The sequence below is a fragment of the Monodelphis domestica genome, chromosome 3 (assembly GCF_027887165.1).
Source record: "Monodelphis domestica isolate mMonDom1 chromosome 3, mMonDom1.pri, whole genome shotgun sequence".
NCBI classification, from domain to species: domain Eukaryota; kingdom Metazoa; phylum Chordata; class Mammalia; order Didelphimorphia; family Didelphidae; genus Monodelphis; species Monodelphis domestica.
In genome coordinates, this window is record NC_077229.1 from 316088011 (window position 1) to 316109711 (window position 21701).

The 21701-nt window shown below is 38.2% G+C and overlaps 1 protein-coding gene across 4 annotated transcripts in view; it reads left to right on the forward strand.

Moving 5' to 3' along the window:
- DNAJC5B (DnaJ heat shock protein family (Hsp40) member C5 beta) overlaps positions 1-21701 on the forward strand; it is a 119577-nt gene that overhangs the window by 53159 nt on the left and 44717 nt on the right. For 2 of the 4 annotated variants that reach the window (XM_007487045.3, XM_007487046.3), the window contains one exon: positions 9281-9408. In XM_007487045.3, the coding sequence (XP_007487107.1) occupies positions 9281-9408 (128 nt within the window). Of the gene's footprint in view, positions 1-439; positions 569-7162; positions 7328-9280; positions 9409-21701 lie in introns of those variants that run through there. The other 2 variants (XM_007487047.3, XM_001379094.5) reach the window with 2 other exon arrangements.

Below are 21701 nucleotides of genomic sequence, written 5' to 3' on the forward strand. Positions count from 1 at the left end.
TGCACCCATTTTCCAGATGAAGAAACTGAGCCTCAGATACGTAAAGAGATTTGTTCAAGCTGGACTGGGAGTTTGGCTGTAGTGGAGCTGAGGCCTGAATCTAGGTTTTCTTTTTACAAATCCTGTGCACCAGAAATTGTCTAGGTGTCATTTTGAAAACAGGTAAATATATGTCTTAAAATAAAAGTCCCGGCCTTAGATGAAAAGGGGGGGGGGGGCTACTTTTCAAATCTAAAAGCACATAAAATCCAGCATTTTTCAGTATTTGAAAAAACTCAATGGAGAAAAGCTGACCAACTCTAGAGCCATTAGTGTCAGAGATATATAGAACAACAGTTGAACAATCATAAAGAGTGGAAATGATGAATAGTTTGGTGTCACTGGCTGTCCTGTAATAACAACCCTTATGGTCTTGCATGTTTTATTCATGCTTTCTTAGGTTTTCCAGAGGGATAACCAATTGGCTGCTAGGGTAACAAATGAAAAGTAACCTGACTCCATTGACCTGCTTAACCATGCACAGGAAGGATGGAAAAGAGCAGCCATTTGCTCTGAAACTGAGCGACAGGTATGGAAAGTCTTTCTTCCATCATTCTTGTCCTGTATTTCCTTGGCACAGTTATTTCCACACCAGCATAAAATCCGGCAACACATTCCCTTTCGGAGGTGACGGACTGAATTACCAGTTTAAGGCTGCCCATCAGTGGTTTTAGGAACAGGTACTGTGGGTCCCTGTTGATACCTTAGGGACTGTTTGCCTTTGCGGTTTGTTTGCCTGCGTGCCTATAGAGTTCTGGAGAAATATGATGCTTCTAGAAAACATATAGGTAATGCTTTTTAACAGTGAGGTTATCATTAAAAAAAAATAATTAGAAGTTTCCATCTGATCTTGGCTGTGAGGTGCAATGTCATTTAAATGTGGGGATTTTGTTCAGTGGGGAAAGTTAGAGACAAATGAAACCAAATGTGACTTTCTATCCTGAGAAAGGATACAAGAATGAGGGGTCTTGTTCTTATGGGGGTAACTGCATAAAAGGAAAACTTAATTTAGTCTTTAAAAGTGAGTTAGAAGTGTTTCTCCCCTCCCCCAAGTTTTCTTTTAAGCTCTGAAAGGAGTCTGTCGAGGGAGATTGGGTCAGTTGGTTGATTTTTTAATATTTCAGGGAGGCTAAAGAAATGAAATCATTTTGCTTTGGAAAAAAAAGGAAACTTTTGTTTTCTCCTTAAGGAAACTTTAGGAGGGTTTATTATCATCATTAGGGCTTCTGCAGTAAGAACTATCTTATTACCCAGGGCTTAAAAATTATGATTTAAGCAGAAGCAGCTCACTCTCGGGGTGCTAGGCCTTCTTCCAATTATGATATCCTCTAGAGACAGACTGGTGTGATCTGGTTTGGAAGTGAGCGTTAGCATCATCAATTATATCATTAAGGCATAGAATTCATTGTTATTGGCAACACAGATGGCAGGTTGTTTAAGAGAAGACCTTGAGTTTTTCAAAATGGCTTTTATGTTCCAGTGAAACGAAATAATGTTCCTGGTAGAGGTGATTTTACATGACTACATTTTGTTTTGGCTAGATGGCTTCTGGATAACTGACTATGAATAAATCATAAAGACTTTAATTTTGCATTGGATTGCTAGGATTAGAAAGACTGAGGAGAAAAAAATTCATGAAAAATACATTTTACTTAAGGAATGACATTTTCCAGTTCAATAGACACACATCCAGGTATAGTTTTGATCACAACTGAATAGCACCTGTATCCTCATAAGGATGATAGTCCTTTTTTTCTACCACTTAATGAAACAGCTACAGAGTTACTCCATTGAATCTGGAACAAAACGTAGTTGTTATCCATAATATATGAAGGGTCTGGTTTCTAGTGCAGCACCGAGGAGCCAGAGAAAAGCAAACAGTTGACTTTATTTGGCTCACAAAACAATTCTTTGGTTTTTTAAATATGTCTCTCCTTAGAGATGTCTCATAGTTTATCAGTATTTATTCTTGGTTGTGTTCCACTATGGAGAATGAATCTGAACAAAGAAATAGACACTTGAGAGACCAGAGCAAAAAAAAAAAAGCTAAAATGTGAGCGGCAAAGTGTATTTCTAATGGTGCTATGATACCTCATGTTTTCAGTCATTAAGTAAGTCAATAAGCATTTATTAAGTGACTACTCTGTGCCAAGAATTTGCTACTCACTTGGAATACAAAGAAATGCAAAAGACAACCTCTGTTCTTAAGGAACACACAGTATAATAGAGGAGACCCACCATGCAAACAACCATGTACAAAAAGGCCATATCCAAGACAACTGGAAGTAATCAACAGAGAGAAGGTCCCAGAATTAAGGGGGCCTGGGAAAGGCTTCTAGTAGAAGTTGAACTTTTAACTGGGTGTGAAGGAAGTCAGGAGGTAGGGATAGAGAAGGAGAATGAGTATTTCAGGCATGGAAAACAGTCAGAGAAAATGGCCAGAGTCAGGAGATGGAGTGGTTTGTTTGAGGAGCAACAATGAGGCCAGTGTCATTACATCCATGAGTATGGGGCAGTAAGGATTGGGGGCAAAGCTTAGTTGGCCCGATTGATAGAGTGCCAGGCCTGACACTTCCTAGCTGTGTGACCCTGGGCAAACCATTTAACCTCAATTGCCTCAGGTAATGGTTGTTTTGTTTTTTTTAAAGAGTTTGTAGGGATGGAGAAGTATGGTAAAAAAAAAAAAGACTCAAAAAGTATATGTGTGGAAGAGTGACATGATCTGATCCGCACTTCTGGAAGATTATTTTGACATCTGAATGGAGGGTGGATAGATTACTCTGCTTCTTTAATACTTTAAAGTCCCTCTTTCAATGGTGTGTTACTCTTCTCTGACACAGATTGAAATACTTCCTTATCTGCTTGGTCTCTGTGATTCTTGCCCATGTTTTCCCATAGATCTTCCACTAGATTTTCTGTAGAGGAACCATCTCTGCCAAAGGGTATCTCTTGCTCTTTTTGGAACTCACCCTTACCAGTATAAATAAACATAAAGTACAAAATAGCAAGTAATTTCTGATTCTAGTATAGTAAAACTGTCTCATCCTATAAGATGGTCTTTAAAGGAGAGAGCACTTTAGTAACCAAGGAAGAAAAGGAATTAGCTGCTTAATGTGTCTCTCAGAAGATGAAAACATGAACATATATTAACAGTATCTGTTAACTAGAGTATCAGTATTTTAAACAGTATCTGAGAAATTAGATCAGCCCTGCATTTCCCACTGAATTAATAGGATTAGGCTATCATGAATATATATTCAATGTCTATTTATTCAAGGAAAGGTAACTCCATTCAGGACAGACAGACAGACAATCAGCTACTGCTCTACTACAATATCTGTTCAAAGTCCAAGCAAAAGAAGGGTCAAGCTAAAGAGTGGAAAGGGAGGAGCCCAAGACAGTCTCATGTGCTGTTCTCCAGCATTACTCCATACTCCAGGAGAGGAGAGGAAGGTGGTCAGGTACCTGTTAATCAGTATACAGATAACTGAGGCCTTTGTTTATCTAATAGCCATTAGTGGCCTATAAAAGCAAAAACCAGGGAAATCAGAAAAAGTAATGTAAATGTTATCATTTTTTAGATATTCTGACATTTTCCTCTCTTTTCAGCCACAAAGGGGAAAACTGAGCTCTCTATCATATTTCTTCATTCTCTTATCTGACCCTATGAACTATGATCAATTAAAAAAAAAAAACAACCTTTATTCTCCTTCTTAGAATCAATATTTTATATTGGTTCCAAGGCAGAAGAGCAGTAAGGGCTGGGCAGTGGGGATTAAGTGACTTGCCCTGAGTTACACAGCTAGGAAGTGAATAAGGTCAGATTTAAACCCAGGACCTCCCTTCTCTTGGCCTGGTTCTCCATTCACTAAGCCACTTAGCTGCCTTCTATGGTCAGCTCTTGATGATTGATTTTTGGGGACCATTTTCAGTAACTCATCCCATCTTTTCTCTTTCACTCAACTTGGCTCTGGATTATCTATGGGAGGGCCAAGATGGGAGGGATCCTGGCCAGATGCATGTGGGAAGAATGATATATAACTATGTCACAGAACCAGATGTAGATAATTTTAGGATTTCCAATTCTTTTCTTTTTTAAGACCTTTCCTTCTATCTTAGAATGGATACTAAGTATTAGTTCTAAGACAGAAGAGCAGTAAAGACTGAGAACTTGGGGGTAAGTGACTTGCCCATTGTCACCCAGCTAGGAAGTGGCAAAGGTCACATTTGAACCCAGGCCTGGCTCTCTACCAAGCTACCTAGCCACTTCTCCAATTAATTCTGATACAATTCCTCCTGTCTCTTTCATGAGGCTGTCTAATGAACAATTTATATTTTTCCTTCTAAAGACTAACCTGGCTCATATAATGCCTTCTGAATTTTTCTACAGGATGGTTTGTGGGATAATTCACTTAGGATCATCACCAAAATGGGATTTTGAAAATAATAGTGGAAAGGTGATTGAAGGGGAACAATTTAAATCAATTCAATCTGACAACATCCTGCCTCCAGATTTAAGACTCAAAAGAAATTTGGTAGTCTGGAACACGGGGCCTACAACAGCATATGACTTTTATGATCACTAAACACAAGAAGAGTGAAACTACACTCAGTAGTATTCATGTGAAAGGCATTTGGCTGTAGAAGAAAAAAGGACTAGATTTAGAATCAGACCATTTGGATTTTGGTTCTTATTCTGCCATTTGCCACCGTGTGAACTTGGGGAAATCATTTAATCTTCTCTGAGACTCAGCTTCCTGATTGATATAAAAATACATATATGTATATACACACATAAATTATATATAATTATATATTATAAATGGCATAATATGTGGCACATATATATGAAGGGAAAAATATTTGTTCTTCATATCCCATAAGGTTGCAAAAAATATTTTGTTAAATTGTAAACCACTATACAATTATATAATATCCATGATAATGCTAATAAATATAAGGAGGTTAGTCAACCAAGAACTTGATATGAGCCAATATTATGATTTTGTATATATATTTTAAACTCTTACCTTCCATCTTAGAATCAATATTTTGTATTGATTCCAAGGCAGAAGAGCAATAAAGTTTAGGCAATGGGGGTTAAGTGCCTCAGGTCACACAGTCAGTGTCTGAGGTTGGGTTTGAACCCAGGACCTCTTGTCTCAATGCCTGGCTCTCAATCTCACCTAGCTTGCTCCCTTTTATGATATATATTTTTAATCAAAATTATTTTAATAACAAATTTCTACAAAAGTTTTCCAAAGTTAAATGATCCATAATGTCTCCTTCCTTTCTTCGCTCTCCTCTCCCAGAGATGACAAGCAATTCAATCTGGGTTATACATGTATTATATATTTTCTTTAAAAAGTTAACAATTGCATTAATATAGGTAAAGTACTCACATTATAGGGCAGCTAGGTACCACAATGGATAGAGTGCTGGACCTGGGGTCAAGAAAACTCATCTTCTCAAGTTCAAATCTGGCCTCAGACTTCTTGGCTGTGAGACCCTGGGCAAGTGATTTAACCAGACTTGTCTCCATTTCCTCATCTATAAAATGAACTGGAAATGGGAAGGGCAAACCACTCCAGTATCTTTGCTGAGAAAACTCCAAATGGGGTTCAAATTAAGGTTAGTAATAGTCCCACTTACTGTGTTCTGTGGTCAAAACATACCTAGAGTATAGTATTTAGTTCAAGGTGCCATATTTTAAGAGAAACATTGACAATTTGGAATGCATTGAGAAAGGCAATCAGAATGAGGTCCAGAAACTGTCATTCTTATAAGAAACACTTTTATCATTAGTTATGTGACCTTTAGCAAACTGCATCCATCCTCTGAGACTTAGTTTCCTCTTCTGAAAAATTCAAGGTTTAAATTAGATGATCTCTAAGGTCCCTTGCAACTCTAGCATTCTATGTTTCTATGAATTTATGAATTGGGTGTATTTATTTAAGCTAGAGAAGAAACTCTAAGGGTTTCTTGGGCTAACTAAGGGTTATTTGAAAAGATAAAGGTTACCTAACCAAGAGTATCTGATATTCTAGCTGTATTCAAATATGTGAAATGTTATCAGAATAATGGAACCTAAACTATGAAATGAACCTTAGAGAACTTTTAGTTTGACCCCCTCATTGTTACAGACAAGGAAGAAGAGGCCTAATATCATCTTAGAAGAGAAAATGTTTATTAGTGCTCCAGAAAGCTCAATCAGCACCACCAACTACCAATTCATTAAGCAGTCACTGGATGCAAAGCATTTTGGCTGAAGGAGCTTGGGAAGTTGACCTAGTTCCTTCTCTAATGGAGCTTATAACCTAGTAGGTTTTGTTTCAACATAAAACTTGCCTACAAATATATTTATCTAGCAAATAGAACAGAATGCCTTGATTAGCTCGTCATGGGAAGTCTAGTGGCAACGGGATGACCTCTCCAGTGCAGGGGACTCTCCTGCAATAGCTGGGAGGTTAGTCAACCTGACCTCTTCCAGCCTTTCCATCTCTCAGTTCTCTAATTCTGTATTCCTAGAACTAGAACCTCCTTGTAAAGAACAGGAAATGAAGGCAGGGAGTCCAGAAGTTAAACATCCTGTTCTGAGTTCACAAGAAGAATCCTGAGGACTTGGAGGCAAGATAACATTGCTGTGGCTAGCGTTAGCCACGGTGTCCAGTGGCTGCGGGAAGGGGGGAAGGGGGGACCGCACTTAGCGAACCTTTAGATACTGAAATCCCGTGATGCAGTGGAAAGAGCCCTAGATCTGGAGTCAAAGAATCCGAGTTTGAACCTTGGCTCTGTTCATTCCTACCTATGTAGCACTGGCCAAAATCACTTAAATTCTGTGAGACTCAGTTCCTGGAGAGGTCTGGACATTGCAGTGGGAATAGGGCGGGGGATGGGGAACACAGTGTGGCAGATATGAGCGCTGGATTTGCAGTCGAGGAGACCTGGATTCCAGTGCTACCCCCAGAGACCGGGCTCACTGATTCACATCTCCGGCTCTCAGTTTCTTCATCTGTAAAATGAAGGGGTTGGACTTGAAGGCTTCCGAAGTCCCTTCCAGCTCCCAATTTATGCCCCCCAGGTTGGGGAAGAGGGGGCGACAGCTCCAGGGCCCACCGGTCTCTCCGTGCCCCAGGGAATGCTGGGGCTTCTGGGCTGCTGTGAGCCCGCGGCTCCTCCAGCCACCAGGGGGGGTCAGCCCTCTCAAGTGCAGCTGGGCTGGGGGGAAGGGGGACAGCAGGAAGAAAGCCTAGTAAAGCCCTCTGCTGTACCCAGGGCTATGTCTCAGGTTTGTGTTCAGATCTTCCCAAGGACTCGGTGGATAGGACCTTTCCCCATGCTGGAGCCCCCGGGGGTCAAAAAGCCTGGATCTCCCCCGCCCCTCCTGCCGCTCTGTTCCTCAGGCCCTGGGGGATCGCCAATATCCGGCACTGAGAGCCTGGTCCCGCCCCGCCAAGCAACCCTGGTCAAAGCCGAAGTCCCCCCTCCCCCAGGTCAAGGTCGCCCCGCCCCCTGCAGCCAAGGTTAAGGTCGTCCCACCCCAACCCCCCCCCACCCCCGCAGTCAAGGTCAAGGCCACACCCCCTTCCCGCCCCCCCCCCTTAACCCCACCCCACCCAGCATCTGGACCTACCTCATGCCCACAGGCCCAGAGGAAGTATTCGGGTGCTCCCAACCCAGGAACGTAAAGCCTGGGGGTCCTTCATCCTCCCTGAGCATCCCCAAAAGTCATGCATCTCTGATACTGTTTTACCCCACCAGGCTTTCAATAAGGGGGTTAGAGTAATGATGCTAGATTTGACGGAAGTCAGCATGGAAGCCCAGGGTTAAAATCCCACTTCAAACACTAGTATGTGACCCATGAGACATTTCAGGCCTTTAGCTTCCTCCTCTGTAAAACGGGGGTAGTAATGGATTCAGCTTGAAATCAGTGATCCTGTGACTGTTGCCCCTCTGGGGTCTAACACTCCTGGAAAGTAAAGAGCTGCTTCAGACCCTAGGGGAGTTATTTCTGTTTGTGGGACTCTGGCCAGATGCCTAAATATGGACATTTACATTACATTATTACAGTATTACATTAAAGTAGGGGTATAACTGATATCAGACTATCTCCCACCTGGAGGCAGTGGGAAGAGGAGGGAGGTAGAAAATCTGATTTCTAAAATGTCTGAAAACAATTGTCAAAAATTGTTTCTACATGTGAACTGAAAAAAATAAACACATTAAAAAAAAATAGGAATGCCTCCACCTCAGGAAAGCTCACCCAAGCATGGGGCAAGGGGCTAAAAGTGTGCAATCCAAGGGGATGGGGCAGGAGAAAATCTAGGCAAGGGATACTACCCTGTCGGAGGGAAACATTCTCAGAATTCCACAATAAATTGAGGCCAACAAAAATGGAGAGGAATGGGGTAGAATGAGGAAGAAGCCCAAATTCAGCCTGTCATGATAGTTTCCTATTTTAACTAATTGCTCTAGCTAACTCTGTTGTGTTATACTGCTGAGTACTAACTATAAAAGCTAGCATATTAAATATATGAATTATATATATTCACCTTCTAAATTCAACAACCTAAGGGCAAAGTGCCAGTCACCCTCCCCTTGTTATGGCTCTGATATTAAGATTTCAAAACTCTGGAGAAAATCTGACCTGATTCCCAGGTGGGATTCTGCTAAAAGATTTTTTCTCTCCCTGGCATAGATTTTTTTTTTTAAGTAATCCCTTTATTAATGGCTGCATGTCTAAAGCCACAGACTAAAGTAAGGCAAAGGGGTACGTAATAAATTTGGAATTGTCTCAATGACCAGCAAAATTAATTTGGACCAAGGACAGCAAAAATTTAGAACAATAGCAACAAAACCCCCCAAAATTTGGAACAACAAAACCAAAAATCTTCTTTTATCTGGTTTATCAGGAATGACTTTCTAAGATCTGTGCTCAGTGGGTCTTTATTTGCACAATGCTTTGCCTCTTTTTATCTGTATGCAATCTCAGAATGATGAAATTTGCAGAGCCACATTCCATGTACCATTTAGTGCTCTGTCCCAAGGTTCCATCTATGGCCTTCCTGATTCTACTTGGCTGTTCTTTTGCTACTGGCACACAAAACCCATTCCAAAGCTGTCATTCTTCAGAGGGATTTAAGAAAACAAAAACAAAAACAAAATAAAGTTGTCCTCCTCATTCAGAAAACAGAACCCAGCATGTGTAACCCTTGTGGTTATTTTTTCTCCGGTTTTACAGTCTGAGCAATACACAAATCAGATGGCTGACCAAAGACAGCGGGCTATGTCGACATCTGGAGAAGCTTTGTATGAAATTCTTGGTCTACAGAAGGGGGCATCACAAGAAGAAATTAAGAAAACCTACAGGTACAGACGAGGTGCAGTGATGGCATTTCCTGTGGTGCTAGTGACTCCTTATTTTGTGAAAGATTTGGTGTCACTAATGAAAGAAAATCAATCTCCGGTCAATGCCAGGTCATTTGAATTTAGGGCCTCATGGACCCATCTGTTCTAAGATCATTGGCAATGTAGGCTTTAGATGTTAATCACAAACTCCTGGAGAGGAAGGATCATTTATATAATTTTATTAATATTTACATCCTCAGGACATAGTAAAGTCCCAGTTACTGTTTAATGAAGTGCTTTTTGATTGATCCAGAGACTCAACACTGGAAAACTTTCATAATTCCAGTGCTTAGAGAACAAGGATGACATGAACATCTTGGGTTTTCCTTATCATTGATATAGATCTGTGTTGAGAGAAATCATACTTTACTGTAGAGTACAATCTATGGCAGAGGGAAGCATAGAATGGGTATGGGACTTGGTTTGGCACTGTGAACTGAGAGCATAATATTTGTAAACAAAAGTATTTTAGGAAGAAGTTTATTAAGTTGCCCAACAGAGGGGAGAGATGAAATAGATGGTTTATTTCCCTCAAAACTCTAAAAGTTCCACATTGTACAGGATATAAACAAAGGAATAGAGAAACAGTAGCTGATTAGTTTATATAACAAGTTTTCCAAATAAGAAACATAGATACATTAAACTTCACATAAATTAATTAAAATATTAATCTCAAGAAACCAGAAATTAATTGGAATTCCAAACATCATTCTTCAGGTTCCTTGAAGCTTTCTGGAGTCAGTGTGAGGCATTGCATTAGTCTTTCCTATAAGCAATACATGTCTGGTTTCTTGTCATACAAGACCAGATTCAAACAGTGAAATAATAATCTTTTCTATGCCTCAATAGTTAATAATTTTAGCTAAAATCCATCATTAATATTTTTACCTACAACATTTCATCAGCAGAGCACTTAGAAAGTTCTAGCTACTTCTGTTTCTTTACACCCTACCTAGTTTTCCATTTAGCTCTGTATTGAGCAAATAACACAATATTCTTGCTCTAGAGCTTCAGGACTTTATATTTGGGGAAGAATCACTGGAGTCAGGGTTAGAAGGCCCAAGTATGAGGTATGGCTCTGATACTTGTGAACTGTGAGACCTGGGACAAGTCTTTCTAGTATAAAGTGAAGGGTTTATTCTTAGGTCCTTTTCAGCACCAACATTTTGTTTTTCTTTTAAAATCTTATTAGAATGGTTATTTTCAAATTAAAGCAAATTATACCTATTACTAAACATCATAAAGCATTTAAACATTTTTTAGTTTCCTGGTTTTAATGGGGTGCTTTATCCACTGATCTACCTAGCTGCCCCAGTTACTGATTTACATAGTAATAATTTAATGTTTAATTCACATTAATTATTTTACACTCATTTTATAGTTCATTTTCTTTTAGTTTATATGGAAGAAGGGACCTGGAGGTAATAGCAAAGAATTTAGCCCATTTAGCTAAAAGAGATCTGGGGACCTTCCTCACTGAGTCAGGACAGAGGTCTGACTCCCATTAAAACTCTTGTAGTATGACTTTGCTTATCATACTGTTACAGACAAAAGAGTGGTTGCCATAAACTGTAACCGCGAAAATATGGGTTCAAGACTTTGAATTGCCAAAAGCATAAAGATAATTTTTAGCGTCTTGATTTTATATCAAAAATAAGTGGTCACCATGGGAAAAATTCCCAAATAAGAAATATCCAAGTCAGCTGGGTTTTATGGAGATTTTAATTAATATAAATGAAGGAATTAAGGAAAGGGAGAGAGACAGAGTAAGAGGAAATAATAGGAAACAGCTAGGGTCTAGGCCAATAGCCTAGGCCTTTCTCTTTAAGAGAGAAAACTAAGTCAGTCTTTAATCACTCACCACAAGATTTTGTCCCAGGTAAAACTATAGTGTTCAGAGAGACCCTCCAGTTCAGCGCCTGAGCTCAACTAAGTTCCGCCACCGAGAAACTCCAATTCAGCTTCCTAAACTGAACTAAGTCCAAAGGCCTCTGACCTCCTTTTAAAGAGAATTTTCGCTTATGTCACCTCCCCTAAATTTTCACATCTACCAATCACAGTAGATGTTTTCCACAAGACTGACCATTCTTAATTCACATCTTCTTTTGTTAATCACCTTCTCTGCATAGACTAAAACTTCACACCTCTTTTGTTAAACTTGCCTTTTGTTTGCTTGACCTTTCAGTGATTAATTTGACCTTCATAGGTACTTAGCACCCTTTTGTATTAGATATAAAAGTAGACCCAGCTTAAGGGCTTTTGCCTCACTATAAGTATGGGTTAAGTACTTTTTCATTGTTCAGTAAGGAGTTTTACAACTTTATCTTCCCTTAAGGTATGCCTAAGTATGGGTGGAGTAATTTTAAAGTTCCCAATACATTCCTGATCAAGTACCTTCATTGTTTAAAATGGGGAATAGGCTTAACCAAATGTTCCAAGGTCTGAGTCTGAGAAATTTTAAGATTCACAATACTATGGACACAAGTGAAGAATTCAGCCTGTTTATACCTTGCTTTCTCTATTTCTAAGAAGGAAGGATCATAGGTCAAGAATTGGAATGCATTTAAGAAGCCGTCTAATCTCACCCCTTTTTATAGCAGAGAAAACAGACACAGTGAAGTTAATTAGTTGCCCAAGGATGCACAGATATTGAATGCCAGAATTAGGGCTCCCAACTCAATGCCCTTTCCATTATACCATATTGCCTTCAATATGAAGTCAGCCTTCTAGGCTATCTTGATCCATCTCAAAAGGAAGGGGCAACTTGTTCATTTGATCTATTCAATTAATATAACCAATTTGAATAAGAAGAAGAAGAAAAAAGCCCTTGATCCCTAAAGCCCAAAAGCAAAGAACTCAGCTATGACTTTTTGGAACAAATGACTCCTACTAGAAACCAAAGATATAATACAGTTTGATTAGAAACTCCTCTCTATAGGGTCTCTGACTTGAATTGGAGGCTTCAGTCTACCATCAGGAATGGCCTAAAGCAAGATCTCCACTACATTGTGGCATCTTTGCTACTGTAACTGAATTTTCTATAACCAAGCTGGCTATAGAAAATTCAGTTACAGTAGCAAAGATGGCCCAAATAGCAATGGATTTTTATCTCCTCATATGAGTGCCTGATACAGACAAAACCTTTGTCTCTTTGTATTTTTCCTGATCTTTCCAAAGCAAATATTCTGTTTAGCTGCTTGCAACTCTCTTGGGGTGTAGTAGTAGACAATTGTCAATGTGGCTCTCCTACCCCAGCCCACTATAAAGGATGCCCAAATCCCTGGTTTTGGCTACCCTTTCATACCAGTTAATCACTGCTACTCAAAGGAGTGACATTATATGGGCAACAATGCTTCAGAAGCAGCTTCCCAACCCACCTACTAGTAAATGGTGATATTAAATAATATCTTCTAAAATTTTATCTTTGTTTTCTCGTTTCTTCAAGTGAATGTGACTTGTAATAGCTTTTCTTACTGTTTTTAAATAGAAAATTATGGGTCATTTCCTCATTAAGGTGCTAATTATGCTGGGTTGTTTACAACTTTTATTAATTACAACATAAAGCCTTTTTCATGTAATTCACAAGTTGCTATTAATTTTGTTTTAATATCACGCAAATAATATTTTTTCAGCTGATTGGGATAATAGTATGCTGCCAAAGGCATTCACATCTGCTTAAGTGACACATTTGTATTCTGCCAGGTATTCATAATGTATGAGGGGGTTGAAAATCCACTGAGAATATCATTCTTACATCTAGGGAGCCAGATTAAAGCAGTTGCAATATAGCAAAATTAAGAGCCAAACAAATAGAATAAAACTGCAATTGCTTGATCCATAGGCAACTCTGTTTCCACTTAAAACATAACTTTATTCTTTGACCTGGGATGATATCCTTAAAAACCAAGCTGGATTACAATATTGTCCTTTAAGTCTGCTTGGGCTTCTGAAAAGTGGAAAGTAGAGAAGTAGAAGATATTCAAAAGGAGATTTAGATTTCTGACTCAGAGGAGTTTGTCATAGTAGAAGGTATTCAGATATTGGGTGAGAAAGAATCTATGACCTCTTTGATCCTTTCCAAATTGACATTCCAGGATCTTGTATCTCTCATGAACCCTCTGGTGTACTTTTAAGAGAAGCACATATAGGGAACCTAAAGATAAATCCTTTTTAGGTAATATTATATGTGTTTTATTCTCTGAAAAACAGTTTTACCCTTGAATCCAAATACTCTAGTGTTTTTACCTTAAAGATTTTTCTTTTAGATCTCTATTTTCCCTGAGCTGCTAAGGGTCATCTATGTAAAATGTTTTCAGAGAGCAAGAAAATGGTTTATAGGGAGCAGCTAGATAGCTCTGTGAATAGAAAGCCAGGCCTGAGTTCAAATTTGGCTTCAGACTTCCTAGCTGTATGACCCTGGGCAAGTGGCTCAACCCCTATTGCCTAGGCCTTATTGTTCTTCTGCCTTGGAACCAAATATCGATTCCAAGACATAAGGTAAGGGTTGAGAGAGAGAGAGAGAGAGAGAGAGAGGGAAGGAAGGAAGGAAGGAAGGAAGGAAGGAAGGAAGGAAGGAAGGAAGGAAGGAAGGAAGGAAGGAAGGAAGGAAGGAAGGAAGGAAGGAAGGAAGGAAATGGCTTGCCTATTCTTTCTTCAGGGATTTTAGATAGAAGTCTATTTCCCCACCCTTTAATTACTTTAGGGAGCTGGCCTGTCTAACTCAAGAATTCATATAAATTCATAGGTTTAGAGGTGGAATAGGATATTAGATGTTATCTAGACTTGTTTTATAGAAGAAGAAACTGAGATGCAGAAATCCCAGGGTCACACAGCTAATAAGGTATTTGATCTAGGACTTAAACTCAGACCTTCCTTTTATTTCCATAGAATCTTCTGGGTAATAAAAGGCTCCACTGGACCACATTACCTGAAACAAGATTAAACTGATGAGCCATCTGATGCATGGGGATTTCTTCCCTCCAGAAGGCTTAGTTTATAGAGCTGACCATAGTCAGGCTTATTCTATGTCAGTCCTTGCAGTGCTAATTCAAAAAATATGCCTACTTCCTTCTCAGAGGGAAAAAAAAGGATAATGAAGATAATGAGAGAATTTTTTTTTTACTCTTGCCTTCTGCTTTAGAATCAATACTATGTATTGGTTCCAAGTCAGAAGAGTGGTAAAGGCTAGGCAGTAGGGTTTAAGTGACTTGCCCAGGGTCACATAGCTAGGAAGTGTCTGAGGCCAAATTTGAACCCAGCACCTCCTATCTCTAGGCCTGGTTCCCAATCCACTGAGCTACACACCTGTCCCCTAAAAGGATATTTTTAAAGAACTTTGAGCCTTTTTATGGGTGAAAAGTACAAGACAGCTACCAGATACTATTAATGAATATGTATGTATGTATGAATATTATTGAATATTACATGTTAATACATATTAATGTATTAACATATGTTATTAATATAATGTATGATGTATAAACATACATATTAATGAATATGTATGGATATATGTAATATTACCATGGTCTCTTCTGTTTCTGCACACTGCCCCAGGATACAGAATAGGACTGAGTTTGTACCCAGTGTCATAAGTGCCCTGTAATGGACTAAAGCCTGGGTAGTTGATAGTCTAGGAGGTTTTATTATGAAATAAATCCTCTTCTGTATTTCTGAAGGATTAAGCCCATTGCTTAAACCCATTGTTAATACAATCCCAACATCTCATTATTAGCATAGCCTCATTTAATTTCTCAACAGTTGAATTAATTGGGAGCAGATATCATGTTTCCTGCTTGGGCCTGGTGTGCATGATGATATAAGGGGTCTCAGAAATTCCTCCAAGCCTAGCTCTGATTGAAATTCTTTACTTGATAGGGTTTGAAATTTCACCAGGTAGCAATCCATTTGGATTAATGATTCTCTTAATGTGTAAGTATTTCATAAGACAAAAAGAACCACCAGTTATTCACTCATTTTACTTGGCTTAATTAGATTGTTCTCCATGTAGTAAGACTTATAGTTTAGAGTTTTAATTGCAGAGGGAGCAGAGAAGAGGTAATTTTGGAGCATGGGACACACACAGAAGGAAAAAGAAAGCCTAGGGACAGAATGCCAAAATGAGAGACTTTGCATATCAGTGTTCAGGAGGTTGGGGGACAGAAAACACAGAGGATGAGAGAAGATCGAGAAAAGGCGAGTAAGAAAGTACCAAAGACAATTTTACTTATTTCTCAATTTTGCTCAGGGCCTGCCCTTCTGTCATTTAGAGGAGAAAACTGAAACAATATAGAGTTGTTACTTAATTGCTGTTGATTTTCCACTTGGCTTGGAGCTAAGTTACCTAGTGATTAGACGATGCATATAAAGTTTGGGGATTCCTTCTAGTATGTGATTAAGATTCAGATGTATGGCTTGAAGGTGATTTTTCAGCAGAAGTCGATCGAATTCCATATTCTCCTTAGTAGCCTGAATTTGGTAAATATTCTCGGCTAGGCTCCTACCAACCAGCAGGAATTTAGGCAATATATGGATCACTGGATACCTTGGCTTATTTGATTAAATGGCTATTCTACTTGTTAAATGACAGGGCATATGGAAAGGAATGCAGTGCTTTCATTCCAAAGTTAGTAGGTTGCTGATAAAAAAAAAAAAATATATATATATATATATATATATATATATATATATATCAGGTTTATGTATATAAACCTGCTGTTTCCAATTTGTAGTCTAAGCCATTTAGGCATATCTAAGTACCTAGCAGTCACTATGTTTGTCCTAGTTTCTCTAAGAATATCATAATTTCACAATTTCAAAGCAAAGAGACTTTGCATCCATTCTCTTGTTGGGTGTGCATAGGTACAGGGCATTGGCATCGCCCGTTTGCTATTATTTGATCCAAATCAGCTTAGTATATTGAGTGAATGGTAAGATACTGCAAGTCTTCAAGAAGATGGGATTTCATCAGTGTAGGTATATCTTCCGTGGATATAAATTGTTTCTCTCTCTCAATCTCTCTATTTCTCTCTCTCTTTCTCCTTCCCTCTCTCGGTCTTTCACACACACACACACACACACACACACACACACACACACACAAGCACACTTTTCTTTGCATGTAAGATTCCAGTTCCTGAGCAGGAAGGGTACTTTTAAGCTATCTAATCCAATTCTGTCAATTTCCAAATAAGTGTGGAAGCTCAAGGAGCCAATCACCAAAGTAATTAGTGTCAGAGACAGAATTCAAACCCTGGTCTTCTGACTCTAAAACCATTGCTTTTTTATCCTCATGTGTATCACATGGTCTTCCATGTTACCAAAGGCCTATTGTAGTTACTTAAGAAATACTGAATAAAGGGATGGAACATCTTTATTTCATTTCAACTTAAGAAATGAAGGTAGTAGTAATTTATCTTATTTTATGATATAATGTTAAGAACTTTGATGTCTGTCCTGGGTATGTTACTGGATGGGTAAGCCTCGTGCTGAATAAACTTCAGAGACTTCTAAGTTTCACTGAGGATGAAGCTTCTCTTTCTAAGGGAGGAGTGGTTGAAACCTGACCAGGTTTCATATGTAAAACAAGAGGAATTCAACAAGAAGCAACACAGTGTAGCAGACAGAACAATGGATTTTAAAGCAGAAAGATCTAGGTTCAAATCTAATTCTGTTACTAGGAGAATCTTGGAGCAAGTCATTTTCCTTTCCTGGGTCCCATCTGGTTTCCTCATCTTTAGACTAAAGCACTTTTCCAGCTCTAAATTTTGGTTCTTCTCTGGATGTTATTGGGATATTGAAAAAAAAAAGTATTTGGAGAGTGTCATCTAGGTTACCTTGCTTCCCAGAGGTTAATTCTGCTTCCATTTTTGATAGAGAAATGCTTCTTTTGCGTCAGAAGATTTAAAACTTTTTTCATCACTCTTTATTCTGTTTCATGTCAAACTTTCTGGAAACAACAAAATGCTTTTTTGAGATAAAATTCTGTTTCCACTCCGTGTAGGAAGAATTTCAATTACCAAAACACTTTCCCTCACAGGCCCCCAGACAAATCTAGTCTGAGATGTTTTTACCCATATTTATCAGTCATTATAAGTAAAGACAGGGAACTGTTCATGAATAAAGCAGAAGTGTTGGAGGGACTCATATCCAGTGGGAGAATAGTAAATATTTGCAAGATCAAATGATGATTCAAACTCAGAGATTAATTTTAATTAATCTTTCATCAAGCACTAATTTGTTTCCTGAATCCTAAATATTTCCATTAAGGAAGGAAAGATGGAACGCCATGCTCACTCCTCTTAAGTTCAGGTCTTTGATTCTTTCAATGCCTCTCCCATCCTGTCTGTTAGTTAAACACCAGCTATGGATCATTCAATGATTCATTCATTCATTTATCAATTCAAAGAATATTTAGCACCTAATATGTGTCAAACCCTGTACCCCTCCCCCTCAGTAAACTTCAGTGATTCCCTATTTCTTCAAAGATCAAACATAAAATTCTTTCGGGGTTTTTAAAATCCTGTAAACCTAGCTTCTTACTAACTTTTCTAGGCTTCTTATACTTAATTCTCTTCCACATCCTCTAAAATCCAATTATAGTGGCCTTCTTGCTATATACATGGTTTCCGACTGGCTGTCCCTTATTTCCCCAATACTCTCCCTTTTTACCTCTGTCTCCTGCCTACCTTCAAAATTCAGCTCAAATTCCACTTTTTGCAAAGGACTTTTCCCATTTTCCCCACATCCCCACAAGTAGTGTGTTGCCTCTGAAATTACTTTCCAATAACTGTATTTACAAGTGGTGGATTTCTTTTGGGCTAGATGATCTTTGTCCTTGACATTGTATGAAAGATTCTAGTTGGGAATATTCATTATTTTTTATGATTATTCATTATATATCTACAAATAAATAATCCTCATTGATTCAGAAAGCTTTATAATATATCATTTCATTATATAATTCATTATATTTCATTGAAATACAAATATTATTTCTATTAATTGTGTCTCTACAAATATATCTTCTTCATTGTTTCAGGGAGTTTTCATAGCTTCCTTTGATATGTGCTGGGGAATAAATAAGTAAAAATCTGGGATAGGGCATTGCTTAAGAACTAGTGACTGTTGATGGAGACTACCTAAAAGGTATGTAAAGAGGACATAAGCTCTGGTAGGCTTCCCTAGGCATGAAAGTCTTTTAAGTACAGTTCTGGCAGAAGATTGTGTCTATTTTTGAGGCATCTAGGTAGCACAGTGGAGAGTGCTAAACTTAACATCCCCCAGGCTCAGTTTCCTCATCTGTAAAATGAGGACAATAGTGCTTATCTTGCAGGGGTCTTATAAGGATAAAATGAGATAATAGTTGCAAAGCACTTTATAAACTTTTATAGAGTGCTACATAAATGCTAGCTATTCATGTAACCTCAATCTTAAGGTTCATTGATATGGTATTCTCTTGGTGGAGATGAAGGCCCTGAAGACTTGCTGAGAGCAGAAACACTTCAGTACTCAGCCAGTTCCCCTGTGGGGATTCTTCAAGGACTCCTCTTTTGGGCTCCCTAAGTGATAGTCTTTAAGTGTGGAGTCAGTTTCCAGTTTTGAGAGAGAAAATGGAATAACTTCAGGTTGCTAAAGGAAAAGACTGGGAAGACATGAATGGAGTTGGCAGTCTGCATCAGGTCCCTTTCCCAGCTTGCTACTCTAGAGACTTCAAGGAGTTTCCCTTGGGTGAGATCAAGGACAATCTCTCTTGGTTGAGCCTAGTTATCTTGTTTCCAATGGGAAAGCTCTTTCATTCTGTATTGTTTGCTGTAATAGTCACCTTTGTATACCTTCTCTGATTTTTGTTTTGCTATGATTGGAATAAATGGGATTCTTTACTCTGTTCCTTGTGTTCCTTATAGAACTGGTATTAGGTGGGAAATGGAGTCAAGCCTTGGATGTAGAGCTTTGGGGGCCTCCCTTCCACTCAAAATAACAAAGAAATCAAACATTAGTTGGAATTCAATAATATCCCCTTGATGAAAAAAATATTTAAGAAACAGATATATGTTTAGCTGGTACCCCTTCTCTGTGAGGAGAGCAGAGTCCAGGGGGCATCCATTGCCAACCTCCTGCTACCCTTCTTAGCAAGAATGTAAATCTCCCTTGGAGAAGGGTGGGGTAGAAAAGGCTATCGATTTCTGTTCTGCTTCCCTTCAAGCCACACAAGGACAGAATCTTCACGACAAATGTGGTTTCCATCCCCACACATGGAGTTTTCTCTTTCCTTTTTTTGTAATATTACATGTATATATCTTTTTAATAATTCTTATTATTTGTTACTCTTATTACTTTACATTATACTTATTACTTTCTAGTTGAGTAGATAAAGACTCATCATCTAATAGGATAACTATCCAATGACTAATTCTTTGGTTATGACCAACCATGAAACAAACAAACAAATACAAAATGCCTCTCAATCCTGTATGACCCCCACCCCCCCCATCTTCAACTTTTAAACTGATAGTTACAAAATGGCAGAAAAGTGAGCAGAGAGTTTATCAACACTTCTTGGTCATCTATAAGCATTAACTTAGCTATTGCTACTCAAGTGTGAGATCCTTGCCCAGTGGACATAACAGCAGAAGAATAGAATCCCATAAATCCTGCCATTCTTGCTGTAAATAAATTGGAAGGCACAAGGAAGTTATGACTAAATCAAAGATTGGCTCTTAGGTGTTCCCTAGAAAGGCAAGTCAAGGAACTGTTAGAGATGGTTTTATTGTGAATCCAGAGGCAATAAGAAACATTTCTTTCTGATATTTCTGAAACATTCATCTTTCTGATCAACTGGGAAAGACTTAGATACTCTGATCAAGACATTAATCTAAAACACTTCCAAAGGACCCAGGTTGAAAAATACTATCCACCTCCAGAGTGAAAGCTAATGAACCCTGAATGCAAATTGAAACTTTTTTTAAACTTTTGACACTTATCTTGGGGGATTTGGGGTCTGTTTTTTTTTTTTTTTACAAATGGCCAATATGGAATATAATGTTTTGCATGACTTCACATGTATAATTGATGTAAAAATTGCTTACTTTCTCCAGAGGAGAGAGAGAGAGAGAGGAGCATGAGAGAGGAAGAAAATTTGGAATCTGAAATTTTAAAAATTAATGTTAAAAAATCTACATGTAATAGAGAAATATGTAATGAAATAAATAAAAACATTGAAAAAAGGAAGCATCCTTTCATGGGATACTTGGTTGCCTCATATTACAGGGTTCATGAATTACAAATTCATACAAAAAGACCACCTTGAAAATAACTGTAGCATTTTCACCAAGAGAACTCAGTAAAAGTATGTAAATTAAATCAATCTGTACTTAAATATTTGATGACTTCAATGGAAATGAATTTCACTGAGAGTATAGTGAAAGATATGCTGAAAAGCATGATTCAGGTATAGGAAATTAGGAATCTCAAAGGCTTACCAAGTTATGGAAATCTTGTAGCTATTTATCCTGAATAACTTCTTTGAGAAGAGAGCTGGGAGCCACTGGATATGATGAACATTACATAAAATCATACATACAAAAAGAAAATTACTAGGTTTGAAGAGATTGAAAATGTTTTTTATGGATGTGAGAATCAGCTGTCAGACCACTGACTTGTTAAAGCAAAATATGCCAAATGAGAAGACTAAAAATGAAAATATATAAGGCAATTTTAACTTGACCTATTTGAACAAGTTGTAGATGTCCAAAAATGGGAAATAAAAGACATTAACTGGGAATAACCCTATTTCACAAGAAAGTTCAACTGATATTTGTCAATTTGTACAGTGAGACCAAAAGTGCCTAGAAATTGCTTCATCAGCCATTCAATAAATGTCTCTTAAGTGCCTATCATGTGCCAGACACAATGCTAAACTTATCTAAGCAAACACTTGATCTCCTTGCAAAGTGGAAAGATATGGCAATTAAGATCAATGGTACTTTATAATATAAATTTATTTGTAAAATCCTATGGAGAAAGATAGTGGAAGATTATGAGGAGCATCACCTTATTAAAAAGTATAGTGAACCCTGGGAGGGAAAGGGGGTAAGTTTATAGAGAGCTTGGTGAAGAAACAACTAAGGCAAACCATCCTAAAGATATTTAAGGATGAAACTCAAAGATAGTGAGCAGACAAAAAAAAAGAAGGGAAAGATCTGCAAAGATTTTAACAATAATTTCCCCCCATAAATGGCAGTAGAAGTAACATA